Below are 18,826 nucleotides of genomic sequence, written 5' to 3' on the forward strand. Positions count from 1 at the left end.
GTCTGTTATTGGCCCGTCATTTAGATAAATGGCGACCTGAGAAAGATGCTGTAAAATGTTACCCATTGACCACTCAAAATTTGCATGGGCTGATAATATCCCATCGCAGTCTCGTGTATTGTTAAAAACCCTTAGGGTATTTATTGCAGCATACTTCTGGGAATCCTCATCTAACCACAATTGCAAATACATATGGCTCATGTCCAGCTTCAAGAAGGACAACCTCCCTGCCAGGTTTTTATATAATTCCTCTGTGAGGGACTGGGTATTTATCCAGGCTGTGAGAATCAGTTCACCGTTTGTTTGAAAACCCCACCAAGGTGAACCTACCCTTCAGGCTTCACAATCAGTATGACTGGGGGCTGTCCATTCCACAAACTGGGTATTGGTTTGATGATTCCCTCGTTTTCCAGCCTCCTGATTTCTGCCTCTCCTTTAGCCCGTGAGGCAATTGGCACTGGGCAGGCCTTGCAGAATCACGGAATTGCTTGCTGGTTAACATGTCAGGTGGCCTTGGCTCCTTTGAAAAACCCCAGACCTTCCTGAAAACCTTTTGGGTATATAATTAGGACATCACTCAGGCAGCCATTTACTAATCGAAAAATGTTGAGGCAATCAAGGTCAATCTTTCTCACCTAATGCCACCCCATCAAAGCTTGGATGTAAGCCTTTTACTACAATCAGTGGTAACTGAACCAGCTGCTTCTCAGAAGAGACTGGAACTGCAGGCGTCCCTATAATGTGTAATGGTTCCCCGGTATAGGTAAACACCTGCTCCAGTTCTGACCACCATTAGAACTGGGTAACCATTTAACCAGATGTTTATTTTGATTGGTTCAGATTTGGATGTTGCTAAGCAATTAGACTGTTCCAAACAGGTGGACATTCCAGGGTGTGCACTCTCCTGGATACCAGCCTATGAGTTCTCTTACTCCATTTGGGTTTAGAGGGACTCCTTTGCTGTCTCAAATCCACATATTGGTAGCAACCGCAATGGCTTGCTAACCTAGATCCTAAAGAAAATTTTAACCACTTGGTCAAGGCTTAGCTTTGTTATGGGGTTTTGCTTGGACTGACCTGGAGTCTGTCTGCTCAGGATAGGTCTTAAGTGAGGCTCTGTGATTGCCTTCATTCAAGTGGTGTTCCCAGGCTCAGTGATGTCCACGTCCATCGGCATACCCTGTAACTCATATGTCCCAGTTGCTGCATTTTCTAACGACAAAACCAGTTATAGTGCCGGTTTGAAGTCCAGTTGGACTTCAGCTATTAGGTGCTTTTGCATAGTTACATAATTAATCCCACTCTCATCGCCACTGAAATAACTTCACAGAGGCTGGTATCATAGAACATAAAACAGTACAGCACAGTACAGGCTCTTCAGCCCACGATGTTGCGTCGAGTATTTATCTTAATCTAAGATCAACCTAACCTACACACCCCTCAATTTACTGCCATCCATCCAGCAGTCACTTAAAGGTCCCTAATGTCTCTGACTATATTGCCACTGCTGGGACGGCATTCCACACACCCACCACTCTCTGCATCAAGAACCTTCCTCTGACATTTCCCCTCAACCTTCCTCCAATCACCTTAACATTATGACCCCTCGTGACATAATGTTAAGGTGTGCCCTGGGGAAAATCTTTGTCCATCTATATATGCCTCTCATTCCCTTCTACACCTCTATCAAGTCACCTCTCTTCCTTCTTCTCTCCAGTGTGAAAAGCCCTAGGTCACTCAACCTCTCTTCATAAGACAAGCCCTCCAATCCAGGCAGCATCCTGGTAAATCTCCTCTGCACCCTCTCTAAAGCATCTACATCCTTCCTATAATAAGGTGACCAGAACTGCACACTAATCCGAATATAGTCTAACCAGGATTTTATAGAGCTGCAGCAAACCTTGTGGCTCTTAAACTCAATCTCCCTGTTAATGAAAGTCAAAACACTATACTCCTTCTTAACAACCCTATCACTGTGGGTGGGAAATTTGTGGACCCCAAGATCCCACTGTTCCTTTACACTGCCACGAATTCTGTCTTTAACCCTGTATTCACCATACAGATGTGACCTTCCAAAATGAATCACTTCGCAGTTATCCAGGTTGAACACCATCTGCTACTTTTCAGCCCAGCTCTGCATCCTGTCAATGTCTTGTTGTAGCCTGCAACAGCCCTCGGCACAATCTACAACACCATCGACCTTTGTGTCATCGGCAAACTTACCAACCCACCCCTCCACTTCTTCATCCAAGTCATTTATAAAAACTACAAAGAGCAGAGGCCCAAGAACAGATCCGTGAGGAACACCACCCATCACCGACCACCAGGCGGAGTACTTTCCATCTGTCACCACTCACTGTCATCTTTCAGCCAGCCAATTCTGTATCCAGACAGTCAAATTTCCCTGTATCCCATACCTCCTAACATTCTGAATGAGCCTACTGTGGGCAATCTTTACTGAAATCCATTTACACCACATTCACCACTCAACCTGCATCAACCTTTGGATTAGTGGTGCTGGAAGAGCACAGCAGTTCAGGCAGCATCCGAGGAGTAGCAAAATCGACGTTTCGGGCAAAAGCCCTTCAAGATGCTGCCTGAACTGCTGTGCTCTTCCAGCACCACTAATCCAAAATCTGGTTTCCAGCATCTGCAGTCATTGTTTTAACCTTCATCAACTTGTCTAGTCATATCCTCAAAGAACTCAATAAGGCTTGTGAGGTATGACCTGCCTCTCACAAAGCCATGCTGACTATCTTTAATCAAACTTTGTTTTTCCAAACAGTCTTCAATCCTATCTCTCAGAATCCTTTCCAGAACCTTGCTTACCACAGACCTAAGACTGACTGGACTGTAATTCCCAGGGATTTCCCTATTCCCTTTCTTGAACAGAGGAACAACATTCGCCTCCCTCCAATCATCCAGGACTACTCCCGGAGAGAATGAGGATGCAAAGATCATCGCCAGAGGTGCGGCAATCTCATTGCTCACTTCCTGGAGTAACCTTGGATATATCTGGTCCAGCCGTGGGGGCTCATCTGTCTTGATGCTTCCCAGGATTTCCAGTACATCCACATCTTTAATATCAATCTGTTCAAGCCTATTAACCTGGTCCATGGTGTTCTCACTATCAACAAGGTCCCTCTGTCTAGTGAATACTGAAGCAAAAAAACTCATTTTAAGGCCTCCTTACCTCTTCAGACTCCAGGCACAAGTTCCCTCCACTACCCCTGATTGGCCCTACCCTCTCTCTGATCATTCTTTTATTCCTCATGTAAGTGTACAATGCCTTTGGCTTTTCCCTAATCCTTCCCACCAAGGCTTTCTCATGCCCCCTCCTAGCTCTCCTCAGTCCATTTTTGAGTTCTTTCGTAGCTACCCTGTAATCCTATAAAGCTGTGCCAGAGCCTTGCTTCCTCAACCTCAGGTAAGCTTCCTTCTTCCTCTTGATGAGAAACTCCCCTGCTCTTGTCAACAAGGCTCCTTCACCTTACCATTCCTTGCCCGTCTCTGTGGGACAAAGTTATCCAACACTCGCAACAGGTCCCCCTTAAACAACCTCCACATTTCTGTTGTGCCTTTCCCATAGAACAACTGTTCCCAATTTATACTCCACAGCTCCTGTCTAATAGCAGTATCATTTCGCCTAACTAATTAAATACCTTCCCATACTGTCTGTTCCTATTCATCTCCATGGCTATGGTAAAGGTGAGGCAGTTGTGGTCACTGTCACTGAAATGTTCTCCCACTGAGAAATCTGACACCCGACCTGGCTCATTGCCGAGCACCAAATCCAACATGGCCCCCCGCCTAGTCGGCTTATCTACATATTGAGTCAGGAATCCCTGCTGGACACACCTGACAAAGTCGACTCCATTCAGGCCATCTGTACGAAGGAGGTTCCAATTAATATTGGGGAAGTTGAAGTCACCCATAACAACAACTCTGTTACATCTGCACCTTTCTAAGCTCTGCTGTCCAATCTGTTCTTCCATTGCTCTGCTGTTATTGGGGGCTCTATAGAAAACACCCAATAAAGTGACTGCTCCTTTCCTGTTACTGACTTCAACCCATACTGACTCAGTAGACAAACCCTCCTCATCAACCTCCTTTTCTGTAGCTGTGATCCACTCCCTAATTAACAATGCTACTCCCCCTCCTCTTTTACCCCCCTCCCTGTTTTTTTTAAAAGATCCAAACCCTAGAACATTCAGAAACCATTCCTATCAAATCCATGACTCCATTATGGCCACTATATCATAATTCCAATACTGATCAATGCTCTAAGTTCATTACTCTTATTCCTGACATTCCTTGCATTGAGGAGAAAATGAGAACTGCAGATGCTAGAGATCAGAGCTGAAAATGTGTTGCTGGAAAAGCACAGCAGGTCAGGCAGCATCCAAGGAACAGGAGAATCGACGTTTCGGGCATAAGGCTCCTGTTCCTTGGATGCTGCCTGACCTGCTGCGCTTTTCCAGCAACTCATTCCTTGCATTGAAACAGACACACTTTAACCCATCCCTTTGCCCTATCAACTGTGTATCCTTCTCTACAGACTCTCTGCATTCTATTTCTGCCCGTTCAACAACTACTCTCTCCTCTGATCTGTAGCTCTGGTTCCCATCCCCTTGCCAAATGGGTTTAAATCTCCTGAAGTGCTCTAGCAAATCTCCCACCCAGGATTTGGTGCCCCTCCTGTTTAAATGCAACCCGTCCTTCATGGACAGGTCCCACCTTCCCCAGAAGGTACCCCAATGACTTACATGTCTGAAGCCCTCCTTCCTGTACCAGCCCTGTAGCCACATGTTTAGCTGCACTTGCTCCCTGTTCGTCATCTCACCAGCATGTGGCACCAGTAGTAATCCTGAGATTACTACTCAGCTCATCCTGCTTTTTAGCTTCCAACCTAACTCCCTGAAATGATGTTTTAGATCATCCCTTTTCCTGGTTATGTCATTGGTGCCAATGTGCACCACGACTTCTGGCTGCTCACTGTTCCCCCTCAGAATCTTGTAGACTCAATCAGAGACATCCTGGACCCTGGCATCTGGGAAGCAACATACCTTCTGGGAGTCCCATTCACGACCACAGAATCTCCAGTCTGTTCCTCTAACTATTCAGTCTCCTACCAGTAGCACTTTTCTATTCTCCCCACTTCCCTCCTGAGCCACAGAGCCAGGCACAGTGCCTGAGACCCGACCACTGTGGCTTTCCCTGGTAGGTTCCCCACCCAACAGTGTCCAAAACGGTATACTTATTATTGAGGGGAATGGCCACAGGGGATCCCTGCACTGTCTGCCTGTTCCCTTTCCGTAACCTATCTATCTTTTCCCTGTACCCGAGCTGAGACTACCTCCCTGCAAATCTTCTGTAATACTCCCTCTGCCTCCTGAATGATCCGAAGTTCATCCAGTTCCAATACCCTAATGCGGTTTTCAAGGAGCTAGAATAAATATCACTCTTTATTTGCACACCAAGAGCCCTTGACACTGATCCAGTTCCCTCAGAGCTAGCTCTCAGAGTGAACAGCATGTCTGACATTCCTTGTTTCTACTTTTTAGTCAGGGCTCCCTGATTAGACTAGATTAACAACCCCAATTAGGAAACTCATATTCTATGAGGTTCACCACCCTGACCTTGTTAAGATCACTCCAGGAGCATTACTCTGGATCTCACATCTTGCTGTTCCTGCTTTGGGCGTATTTGAAAAGGAGGTGTTGAGAGTGTTTGACAGTGTATGTAAAATTGAGCTATCCCTTTCCTAGATGTGTTTGATGGCGACAATATGGAAGGAGACTTCCTCTCAGATTAGAAAGAGCAGGGTGAACTTTACTTTCACAAAAAAAGTAAAAGAGTAGAGTGAGATTTAATTAGTTTAAAATAGTAGGGCAAGCTCTACTTTTTGTTTAAGAGTTGAGAGAGCTTTGCTTTCAGTTTAAGAATAGAGAGAGCTTTCCTTTGTATCTAACCCTGTTCTGAACCTGTCCTGCAAGTGTTTGATGGGTACAGTGTACAGAGAGCGTTATTCCGTATTGAATCCAGTGCAGTAGCTGTCTTGGGAGTGTTTCATGGGGCAGTGTAAAGGAAGTTTTACACTGTATCTAACCTTGTGCTGTGCCTATCCTGCGAGTGTATAGTGGAAAATGTCAAGGGAGGTCTACTTGCAGTTTAAAAGGGAAGGGTGAGCTTTCATGTGGAGTTAACCCTGTATTGACCATGTCCCAGGAGTGTTTGATGGGGATGGTGTCGAGGGAACTTGACTTTCTGTTTACATCTCATTTAAAAGAGTAGAGCAAGCTTTGTTCTGGATTTAAGCCTGGACTTTCCCTATCCTGGAACTGTTTGATTGGGACGGTGCCAAGACAACTTTACTTTCTGTGTACTTTTTAGTTTAAAAGAGTACAGCAAGTTTTACACTGGATTTAACCCCTGCACTGTCTGTGTCCCAGGAGTGTCTGATGGAGATGGCGTCGATGGAACTTTCCTTTCAATTTTCAAAGATTAGAGGGAGATTTGTATCTAAAAGAAATACAATATAGCATCCTCTACATTGTCACACCAGGCCAGGTACAGCATGGAGTCAGATATACAGTAAAACACCCTCTACACTGTCATATCCCATGACTGGTGAAGCACGGGTTAGATAGAAAGTAAAACTCCCTCTAGAGAGTCCCATCATACACTCCTGGGACAGCTACAGCACAGGGCTAGATATGGATCCCTGGCTGTATTTAACTGGGACATTCAGGAAGGAAATTTACCCTTTATATATCCCTGCACTGTACCTGTACTGGTAGTGTTTGATGGGGAAAGTGTAGAAGCAACTTTACTTCTGTATTCAACCCCATGCTGTACCTGCCCTGGAGTGTTTGATGGGATAGCAATTGGGTGAATGGGCTTTGTTTTCTATTGGTCTATACATGCCCTGCAAGTGTTTAACACCACTGTGGATGAGGAGTCTGTCAGTGTTGATAGGTACTGATGAATAGTGATGATAAACCAACATTGAGAGACATTCAGAGGATAAATTCAGAATCCTGAATCATAAGTCAAACCAACCAGTACATGGAGAAGATGTTGGAGAGTCTCATCAACAGCTGGTCTTCCTTCCCTCTCTCCTTCTACTCTCTAAGAACTGATCCAAGACATTCAGAACCATTCCAATTTTCAGAGAGGATGGAAAGGGGACATTGTGGTGGATATGACATACCGCATTCAGTTTAATACATCTCAAAACTTTCTTGCTATATGCTGAGAGTGTGTGAGATTTGCTGCATGGAATTTTCTGAAGCCTCCAACTGTATCTGTTTGTGATTTGGGGTGAGGGCGATGTCTCATGTTCATAGGTGTTGGCAAATGGCACTTCCGTGGATATGAAACAAAACTGTTAGGTTGGGAGGGGAGGGCAGAAGAGGAGGGGGTGATGTGGATTGAACATAACACCATGTTTTACAGTTCCTGTGGAAGAGGACTAGTTTTGTCAAAGAAAGGAGCAATAGATGATCTGTCTTTGATCACTAAGGTGCTAAAAGGAGAAAGCGGAGAAAGTGGGACACTCACAACATCTCAGACAAACCGTCCTGATGAAGGTTTGCTCAGCTGAAATGTCAGAACTGCTTTTTTTTTTCCATTCAACAATACTGAGCATTCTTATAAACAAAGCAACTCGCCCCTTCCCCAAGTTAATGGACTATTTGAAAAGTCCGAGATGTCAATTTGGATCTGCACCTGTAGCAGAAACTAATCAACTCATCTTTGGCTCTTACCCTATCTATGTATTAACTTTTGTAGAAATTTGTTCACTAGTTTTTGAGATATATTGTTTATATGCAAATAGAATGACAAGCAACAAATAACATACCCTCTGCCCACCTTCGTTCACAGCATTACAAAGGATTAGACTCATTTAATCCATTTTTAACCAACAGAGTAAAGACTCGCTCTGCAAATGCTATCGTAGTCCATATCATATCACAGCTTTTCTTTTAAAATTACTCATGAACCTTATTCCAATTTCTTTTAACAGAAAAGCATTAATGAAGGCTTGTTACTGAAGCAGACCAGCTCATTCCAGAGGTGGAAGAAAAGATACTTTAAGCTCAGAGGACGAACTCTATACTGGGCCAAGGATTCAAAGGTAAAGCAATCAGGGCTGACACTGTTCACGCTTGTCAACTGAAGCAAGGCGTGTTGCTCATCATTTTCCAATGAATTGATAAGGAATCTCACCCTAGACTCAAAAAAATCACTAACACTTAGGACTGCTGCTAACCAATCCTCACTGTAACAATAATATGGGGGGCATTAGCATTACATTCTATCAACATAATTATCTCAAATCACCTTGCAAATGATTAATCATCTTGAATGGTATCATGAATTTGCTAACACAGACATAACTCAGCAGCAATACATAATCAGCAGTGGGGTGGATACTGTACTCTGGTGGTGACTGAGCAGGAATGTTGCTTGGGTCATTAAGGATAATGGCAATCCTAATAATATCATTCCTGATAATTCAACTCCAGACAATTCCAATCATATACCACTCCTGACAATTCCAACCTGAACAATTCAAATCCTGATAATTCCATACCAATACCATTCCTGACAATTCCAACCCAGACAATTCCAATCCAGTAGCAATCCTGACAATTCCAATCTGGATAAATTCAATCCAGTGTCATTCCTGACGCCTCCTTCACAGGTAGACAGCTGAAGGCAACACAGCCTGTTTGGGTGACGTGTCAGTCAGGAACAGAGCAGGAGCATCTAATTTTCCATGACCTCTTTTAGGAAATTATCCGTTTTAAACAGTCCAGGTGATAGGATGTAACAATTGTCAATCTTATAAGACTGTCATGGAGTCTCCACAGAATTAAAACTGTCTTCTGTCAACAAATTGAAAGTCATATCATTAAAGATGATTTGTGGGTTCATTTGTATTTAAAAGTTCTGTATGTTTATTACAGAGACATAAATAGCGGTAGGAAGAGGCTATTTGGCCTTTCAAGCCTGATCCCCCATCAGCACGACCAAGGCTGAGCATCCAACTCAGCATTCTAGTCCTACTTCCTCCCCATACCTTTGATTCCTTTAGCCCTAAGGATTCTCTCTGATTCCTTCATCAGAAACAGGAATGATGGGAAAACTGTCTAGCATGTTTGTCTGATGACTAAGAATCACATAGCGGTACAATGAAAGATCTGCCATCACTGCTAGATTGCTTGAGGAAGACCACGCTGTATCCAGCACAGGGCAAGGCAAAGAGACATACGTCCATGAACTTCCATGAAGCTTATCCAATTCCAAGATATTCTGTGGCTGCTTTTCTAGCTCCTATGTTTTCTGCCAGGAATCAATCCCGATACTAGCTCTATCAGCCAGAACTGTTACATCGATATGTCGAGGAGTACACTCTCCAAAACCTACATCTCTGTTCCAAATCTAGCTTTTGTTTCTTCCATCTTCCCTCATCTTTCTCCTGTACTCTTGTTGAATAGAGAAGTTTTATGTAGAGTTGGAAGGGAAGGATTTATGCCTTGTTTGAAAGACAGTGCCTCTGACAGCGCAGCACTCTCTCAGCACTGACCCTCTGATAGTGCAGCACTCTCTCAGTAATGACCCTCTAACAGTGCTGCAATCCCTCAGCACTGATCCACTGACACTGCAGTACTCCCTCAGCACTGACGCGCTGACAGCGCAGCACTCTCTCAGTACCGACCCTCTAACAGTGCAGCACTCCCTCAGCACTGACCCCCTGACACTGCAGCACTCCCTCAGTACTGACCCTCTGACAGTGCAGCACTCTCTCAGTACTGACCCTCTAACAGCGCAGCACTCCCTCAGCACTGACCCACTGACGCTGCAGCACTCCCTCAGTATTGACCCTCTGACAGCACAGCACTCTCTCAGTACCGACCCTCTAACAGTGCAGCACTCCCTCAGTACTGACCCACTGACACTGCAGCACTCCCTCAGTACTGACCCTCTAACAGTGCAGCACTCCCTCAGCACTGACACACTGACACTGCAGCACACCCTCAGCACTGACCCGCTGAGACTGCAGCATTCCCTCAGTACTGACCCTCTAACAGTGCAGCACTCCCTCAGCACTGACCCTCTGAGAGTGCAGCACTCTTTCAGCACTGATCCACTGACAGTGTGGCACTTCCTTAGTACTGACCATCTGACAATGCAGCACTCTCTCAGCACTGACCCTCCAACAGTGAGGTGTTCCCTCAGTACTGATCCTCTGACAGTGTGGCATTCCCTCAGTACTGACCTTCTGACAGTGTGGCATTCCCTCAGTACTGACCTTCTGACAGTGTGGCACCCCCTCAGCACTGACCCTCTGACAGTGCAGTACTCCCTCAGCACTGACCCTCTGACAGTGCAGCACTCCCTCAGTACTGACTCTTTCACAGTGTGGCATTCCCTCAGTACTGACCCTCTGACAGTGTGGCACTCCTTCAGTACTGACCCTCTGACAATGCAGCACTCTCTCAGCACTTACCCTCCAACAGTGCGGTGTTCTCTCAGTACTGACCCTCCGACAGTGAGGCATTCCCTCAGTACTGACCCTCTGTCAGTGTTGCAGTCCGTCAGCACTGACCCTCTGACAGTGCAGCATTCCCTCAGCACTGACCCTCTAACATTGCAGCACTCCCTCAGCACTGACCCTCTGACAGTGCAGTACTCCCTTAGCATTGACCCTCTGACAGTGCAGCACTCCCTCAGCACTGATCCTCTGACAATGCAGCACTGTCTCAGCACTGATCCACTGACAGTGTGGCACTCCCTTAGTACTGACCATCTGACAATGCAGCACTGTCTCAGCACTGACCCTCCAACAGTGAGGTGTTCCCTCAGTACTGACCCTCTCTCAGTGTGGCATTCCCTCAGTACTGACCTTCTGACAGTGTGGCACCCCCTCAGCACTGACCCTCTGACAGTGCAGCACTCCCTCAGTACTGACTCTCACAGTGTGGCATTCCCTCAGCACTGACCCTCTGACAGTGCAGCATTCCCTCAGCACTGACCCTCTGACAGTGCAGCACTCCCCCAGCACTGACCCTCTGGCAGTGCAGCATTCTCTCAGCACTGACCCTCTGACAGTGCAGCACTCCCTCAGCACTGACTCTCACAGTGTGGCATTCCCTCAGCACTGACCCTCTGACAGTGCAGCATTCCCTCAGCACTGACCCTCTGACAGTGCAGCACTCCCTCAGCGCTGACGTGACAGTCTGGGTTATTTGTTTAAATCTTGGGAGTGGGCATGAACCCATAATCTTTAAGTTCAGAGACTACCCACTGCCCAGTTACCCAAAGTACAATATAAAGTACTCTTTCACACCGAACCTCAAGCCCACCCACATTTGCTGATTGCTGTTTAGGCTGTATTCTGATTGTAATTTGTGTTTTGATTGTAGCTTTGGTTTGGTTGTAGCCTGTATTCTAATTTAGCCTTTATTAAATTACAGTCTGTGTTCTGACGCTCTGACAGTGTGGCACTCCCTCAGTGCTGATCCTCTGACAGTGCAGCACTCCCTCAGTGCTGGTCCTCTGACAGTGTGGCACTCCCTCAGTGCTGGTCCTCTGACAGTGCAGCACTCCCTCAGTGCTGGTCCTCTAACAGTGCGGCACTCCCTCAGTGTTGGTCCTCTGACAGTGTGGCACTCCCTCAGTGTTGGTCCTCTGACAGTGTGGCACTCACTCAGTGTTGGTCCTCTGACAGTGTGGCACTCCCTTAGTGTTGGTCCTCTGATCCACACTACTTCAGATCTAATTACCCAAAGTACAATATAAAGTATTCTCTCACACCTAACCTCAAGCCCATGCACATTTGCTGATTCCTGTTTGGGCTGTAGCCCATATTCTGATTGTCACCCATGTCCTGATTTAGCCTGTATTCTGATTTAGCCTGCCTTATTCACCTGCACCCAAATTCCTGCTCCTGGTTCAACCTGTACTCTGATTGTGATTTGTTTTGTTTCTCTCATTCCAGTCCTTAATATTCGATGAGGTTGACCTGTCTAATGCCAGTGTTGCTGAGACCAGCACTAAAAACATTAACAACAGTTTTACCGTAAGTCGTTGCTTTTTCCTGATTTGGTCTCTCTGTTGAGCAGTGACCACTGTACTGTCTTTCCCATAGTGTCAAAAGAATCCTCTCTCTGAATCTGGAATTATGTTGAAGTCCCTGTAACCCTCTCTCAATTAAAAGTCATGATGTTATCTCATGGTGGCCAAAATAAATCTCTCTGTGTTATGTCTCTGGCAATTACTCTACAGTGAGGGTCAAACTGTTCCGCAAATACTGTGAGCTGGAGAGTGTGCTAAGATATAGGAAGGCTGCTCCTGTTGAAGTCAAAGTTTTTCATAATTGTGGGTATTAAATTGTCCAATGTGATGGCACCCTATGACTCATGGTGACCCCCAGTTAATCACCCACAGTTAGAGTCAGCAACTACAGGCAGTACCTTCTCGTGAAGCAGGCTTGCTAAGCACTCTACCATGAGGGACAGGCTGTGTCTCTGCACACGGTCAGCTCCTGAGCCAGCAATCCACCCAAATGAAGCAACCAAAAGATTATGAGAAGGTTTCAGTCTGGTTGACACTGGTGGGGGCAGCTAATTTCACCCACCCGTCAAAGGGTTAATCATTGACTGGCTGGAAATTAAACCAAGGGAGACATGTGTGGATGTGGCACCTCCCACAATATCAGGATGCCTCAAAGCTCTTCAGAGGCAATGAAGTCCTTTTGAAGAATATTGCCATATAGGAAATACAACACCAACAAGCAAGCAATGTGATGCAAACGTTTGGTGATATTGGTCAAAGACTAAATCACAAAATTTGTACAGTGCTCAAAGAGGCCATTTGAGTCCACACCAACCCTTCAAACAGCATCACACCCAGATCCAACTCCCCAACCTATCCCTGTGACCCCACATTTCCCAAGGCTCGCCCACCCAGCCTGCACACCACAGGCAATTTAGCATGGCCAATCCACATGACCTGCATGTCTTTGGACTGTGGGAGGAAACCAGAGCTCCAGGCAGATGGTGCAAACTTCACACAGATAGTAGCCCGAGGCTGGAATTGAACCTGGGTCTTTGGCGCTGTGAGGCAGCAGTGCTAACCACTGAGTCAACATGCTCCCCTGCGGTGGAGGTCAGTTAACCAGTTCACTGCGAGAACTGAACTGCAGAGTGATGGTAGCAACATGGGTTCAATTCCAGTCCTGGCTGAGGTCACTATAAAAGCTTTACTGTCTTCTGGATCTCACTTCTTGTCTGAGGCGTTAAACTCACAAACTCAGGTTAAACTCACAAACAGTTGGCGTGTCATGGAAAACCCTTTTACACTTTTCTCACAGTGATGGGAAGCCTCTGACATTCATCTGAGATAGTAGGCAGGACCTTCGTTGAATATGTCACTGACACAGCTAACAATGAAGCACTGCCCCAGCACCTCACTCGATTGTCAACCTTGACTATGTTCAAGTGTCTGAAGTGAGGCCTGAATGTACACCCTTTGACTCAGTGATAAGCCGCTGAGTGATGAGCTGCCAGAGTAGCTTCTCATTCTTGATGGACACAGACAATGGTATAGTCTTCTGACCAGCGGCATGAGTTCAGGGTAATTTTCATTTTGAGTCAGTAGGTACAGCGCTGGCTCTCATTAATAGACTTTAATTTGCTGTGTAGAGACTGAAATAACCTTATCTCCTGATAAGTAGTCCCTTCACATTGAGTTAGGAAAGGAAAAGGTACAATGTGGAATCCCAGCACTGGAAAATATCTATTCAAGTGAAGTTCAGCTTTTCAGACGTGCATGGTTTAGTCATTTTACCAAGTTCTTCACCTGTTTCCAGTCTCCTTCCCTCCAGCTCCCTGAGATATGGAAGGCTCTAAGATAGTGCAGTTTGTATACAATTTATTGTTTTACTACTGGTTTTATCCTTTACAATTCTTGCTTCATTACCTACTCTTTACCAGTTATAAAGATGGTGGATTGTTTTATAGTGCAGAACAACATTCAGTCTCCTCGGTTTTCTGGGCCTAGCAAGTAGCTTGGAAGAAAATTGTAGAAAACACCGTTAATATGCAGGAAGCATTGTTGTGTTTTGACATTTGTTGGTTCCCCTTATGCCTTTTCAGATGGCACTGGCCATAATGTCTATACCCTGAGATCTCAGAATTAACTGCTGCTCAAACTGAGATAGAGACATCCCGGGCTAAACATAGGCTCCATCAGAAAAAGGGTTCTGTATTCTAAATTAAGCTTTATTTACAGATCATTACGCCTTTCCGAAAATTAATCCTGTGTGCAGAGAATAGGAAAGAGATGGAGGATTGGATTACTGCACTGAAGTCTGTCCAAAAACTTGAGAATTATGAGGTAAGGTAATAGAAGTGTCAGTTCTTTTCACACTCTGTCAGAAATGACATCTGGTCCATCCCTGGAACATTGCACCCTAACTGTCAATCTGCTGTTCATTCTCCCACGCTGTGGCTGCCTGTGAGGGTTTATATACACAGCCACATGTGTTTGTGTGTCTGTGTTCTTGTTTGTGCATGTGATTGTGTGCATGTATGTGAGTGTAGGTGTGTCTGAGTGCCCCTGTGTGCACATGTCAATCTGAGTCTGTGACATGTGTATGTGACGTGTGTGTGTGTGCATCTGTGTGAGAATGTGTACCTAGATATGTAACTGTATGTCTGTCTGCCTGCATGGTGTTTTTGTGTCTGTGTTTACATTTAAGACGGGGCACCACATACATGGACTCTGGAAATGTGTTTAAATGTACGGAATAGAGTCAATGACAATCAGAGTGCACAGAGAACGGCAGAGCTGATTAGATGTGTGGGAGTCAGTTAATAATAGGATGGAGTTTAAATGCATTCTGGAATTGATGTTGAAGTAGAGTGCGTGATAGTGGAGAGGCAGTGGAAGGAAGAAAGTGGATGGATGGATGATCATTTCTATTTAGAGACATATGCATAAATGCTGAGTGTCTATGCACTGCACTAAGTGGTGCTTCTCGCTCAGGGTGTGGTGACCATGGCTGGGTGTTTGAAAGCACATGTCTTACCTCTGCATGTGACGTCCTCCCTCTGAGCTTCAAACTGAGCACGTTTGTCATTGGGTCTTCCTCAGGCCAGCCAGCTGAACATGGAGCATTTCTCAGGGATGCACAACTGGTACACGACATCCCACGCCCGCCCCACCTTCTGCAATGTCTGCCGGGAGGCCCTGTCAGGAATGACTTCTCACGGGCTCTCTTGTGAAGGTAGGAGGGTCCTTGCTGTGAGCTTGAGTGACTTCATTGCCTTGATTACTATCTCATCAACATCACAAAACAGTAGAGAGGAAATATTTAAAAAATTGACACCTGGAATTACCTGGGAAGTTATTTTACTTTGGCTCCACAACCTTATGTTGCCAGGATGTTTCATCCAAACACTGTGTTAGCATTAAGTGTGACATTCTGGGAATGTCCAAACAGTTCACCAGGAAAACAGCCAGCTCAGTCTTCAGCAGTATCAATCATAGGATGGAGGGAACAATTCACAGCAGGAAGCAGCTTGGAGTGAATGGAGCCCCAGATAGTGAGAGATAGCAGAATGAGCATTTAAAGGAATGGAAGAACTTATATCCTTTACCTGAGATGGCAGAATTGGGGTCAGAATGAAGATGGGCAATTTTTTCAATAATCTTATCACAAGGCATGGTTAGGTGTAGCACCATTTTTTTTAATGCAATACAAGTCAGGGTCTGGTCCAGCATGTAGGATTGGCTTGGAGCCTCCTGCAATTGAAGATTTATCTCACGGGGACTCCTGTGATTGACCGCAAGATACTGTGGTTGGGCTTAAAGCAGAACAGCAAGGTCACAATGCGCCCAGATTGCAAAATGACCTGACCATATGTTCGTTCTGGCAACAAGGATCGACCAGTTTCTGCAGCACAGAGGATTCTGGGAGTTTCAGCGACCATATTGATCGTAGTCAAGTTGAGTTGTTGGAATTGGGAGATGATGAAGTAGGGGTGCAATGTCTAAGTTATTTTGGAGGCAGGAAGCCTTGTGTTGATGTCTTCAATAATATACTCCAAACACAGTTGGTAACCTGACCAGCCTATGGACTGGTGACCATCTCCTTTAATATCACTTTATGCAACTTTGGGTCAAAATGTGTATTAAAATGATCCTCTGAAGTGGCTTGGAGCATTTCATTACACTATATGAAGGCACTATATAAAGATCAGTTGTTGTTGTAGAGTTAGTGTTGGCTATCAAGGTTATTTGTAATGGCGAGTACTATACAGATTGGTAATTCTGCGTACAAATCAGTTTAATCCTGCCTGACGTATCAAATGACCTCAGAGTATGTGGGGTTTCTGAGCCATGGCTTTCTTAACTGGGAACTGTTAGGCTGAGTATGTGGTGGATCTGCTGCTAAAGACAACACACTGAACCTTTGCTTTTAAATTGACAGTGTGTAAGTTTAAAGCTCACAAACGATGTGCTGTTAGAGCGTTCAACAACTGCAAATGGACCACACTGGCCTCTGTAGGAAGTGATATCATTGAAAATGAGGATGGGGTAAGTACAATGGTGACATCCATTGAGTTCTATTAATTGAGTTTAAAAAGGGCTGCTTATTAAATTCATTCATTATCTCTAAATTAAAAATCAATTTTTGACAAAAATGACTCGATAATAATGAATGCATCCCACATGATTGGAGATCCCTCACTCACCTTGATCTTTGCTCTCTCTATTCTTTGTTTATTGATCTCTGAAGATTCTTTTCTCAATCTTTCTCATCACTAGCGGCACGGTGATAGGGCAGCACGGTGGCACAGTGGTTAGCACTGCTGCCTCACAGCGCCAGAGACCTGGGTTCAATTCCTGCCTCAGGCGACTGACTGTGTGGAGTTTGCACGTTCTCCCTGTGTCCGCATGGGTTTCCTCTGGGTGCTCCGGTTTCCTCCCACAGTCCAAAGATGTGCAGGTAAGGTGAATTGGCCATGCTAAATTGTCCGTAGTGTTAGGTAAGGGGTAAATGTAGGGGTATGGGTGGGTTGCGCTTGGGCGGGTCGGTGTGGACTTGTTGGGCCGAAGGGCCTGTTTCCACACTGTAATCTAATCTAATCTAATCTAGCTCATCAATGTATCTACTCCCTTTCCCTTCATCCTCACAGGGGGCAGCACAGTGGCTCAGTAGTTAGCACAGCTATCTCACAGCGCCAGGAACCTGAGTTCAATTCCAGCCTTGGCTGTGGAGTTTGCACGTTCTTCCCCCTGTCTGCGTGGGTTTCCTCCGGGTGCTCTTGTTCTCTCCTGCAGTCTGAAGATGTGTAGGTTAAGTGGATTAGCCGTGTGAAATACAGGGTTATGGGGATAGAGTAAGGGTCTGGATGGGATCCTCTTTGGAAGGTCAGTGTGGACTGAATGGCTTGCTTCAACACTGTAGGGAAACTATGATTTTCACAGCATTGAAATCAAGCAGATCACATCATTTGCATACAGTTCCTCTGATAGGTTCCATTTACTTACTGAGACCACTGATGCCCCGAGAGTTAACACCCAATGGTTGCTCACTTCCCCTGCCTCTCCCAACTCTGACATGACCATATAAGCTAACGAGTTATTGTTCGAGAGGTGGGATCAATATCTCAGCTGGAGGCTGAACCTGTCAAGGATCAGGAGACAAACTCCTCTTAGAATGTAGAAACGTCCAGGTGACATGGGACTTCAAAAGCAGAAAATGTTAAGGACAGTGTGCACCTGGGGCTGAGGTTTCACCAGCACCAATTACAATGGGACACTTGCATGGGGAGTGGAGAGTCTGGAGCATTGGGCTCCACTAGAATTGCTTCTAAACCCTGTGTTGTGCTTCCATCACAAGCCTGATGATATTTCTGTCACTTGTTATTTACAATTGCTCACTAACACAATGAGGTGTGGGCGTGTCTGATGGTTTGATTGATGTTGGTGCATATTAAGATGCGTTAACATTGCATTAATGTAAACAGTAGGCATGGGTGGGCTTGGAGACCATGTGGGTGCCAGATACAGCATTGTGATGGTGAACTCACCTCGAGCTCTGCTCTGTTGCAGGTTGCCATGCCTCACCAGTGGCTGGAGGGGAACCTGCCCGTCAGTGCCCGATGTGCTGTCTGTGATAAAACCTGTGGCAGTGTCCGGAGACTGCAGGACTGGAGGTGCCTGTGGTGCAAAGCAATTGTAAGAGTTTCCTCGGGATGTTGATTGAGCGGGTATTTTCAATCACGGAGGGCGCGGTTACACAGGATCTTTTAAAACAGAAAAGGAGATAGCAATGTACAATCTTGGGCAGGGGTTGAATTTTCTCCCAATCTTGTCCCTCATGGGGGCATCCAGTCAAGGGGATGGTCAGAATCTGCGAGGGGTTGTTCGGCCAATCCCAAACTGCTTCTCTCCTCAGTGAGCCTATCAGCAGCAACCGGGGCAGAACGACCGTATGATTGGGTAAACAATGAGAAGGGCATTGGTGACTGGGAGCTGGTCAGCAGGGAGCTGGAGCTAGAGCTGGAGCTGGGGGGTTCTGGCCAAAGGAGTGGGATTGGGTAAGGATCAGGAAGTACAGTCGATTTGCCCTGGAGTGGAGGCAGAATGCCTGAACATTGTGATTTGCTTCCAGGGAGGGGCAGGGGCAGGGGCAATCTCACACAGTGTGATTTGCCCCAGGGAGGTGGCTCACACATTGTGATTTGCCCCAGGGAGGGGGGGTACAAGAGAGTGTGATTTGCCCCGGGAGGGGGGGGGTACC

The 18,826-nt window shown here is 45.8% G+C and overlaps 1 protein-coding gene across 3 annotated transcripts in view; it reads left to right on the forward strand.

Annotated features, from left to right (window-relative positions):
• The window catches only part of si:dkey-172j4.3 (diacylglycerol kinase eta), a 268,396-nt gene that overhangs the window by 176,750 nt on the left and 72,820 nt on the right, over nt 1–18,826 (forward strand). For all 3 annotated transcript variants that reach the window (XM_043704352.1, XM_043704350.1, XM_043704351.1), the window contains exons 2-7: nt 8,030–8,140; nt 12,011–12,091; nt 14,305–14,409; nt 15,169–15,301; nt 16,508–16,614; nt 18,136–18,261. In XM_043704352.1, the coding sequence (XP_043560287.1) occupies nt 8,030–8,140; nt 12,011–12,091; nt 14,305–14,409; nt 15,169–15,301; nt 16,508–16,614; nt 18,136–18,261 (663 nt within the window). The remainder of the gene's footprint in view (nt 1–8,029; nt 8,141–12,010; nt 12,092–14,304; nt 14,410–15,168; nt 15,302–16,507; nt 16,615–18,135; nt 18,262–18,826) is intronic.

This window comes from Chiloscyllium plagiosum, chromosome 15, assembly GCF_004010195.1.
Source record: "Chiloscyllium plagiosum isolate BGI_BamShark_2017 chromosome 15, ASM401019v2, whole genome shotgun sequence".
Classification (NCBI taxonomy): domain Eukaryota; kingdom Metazoa; phylum Chordata; class Chondrichthyes; order Orectolobiformes; family Hemiscylliidae; genus Chiloscyllium; species Chiloscyllium plagiosum.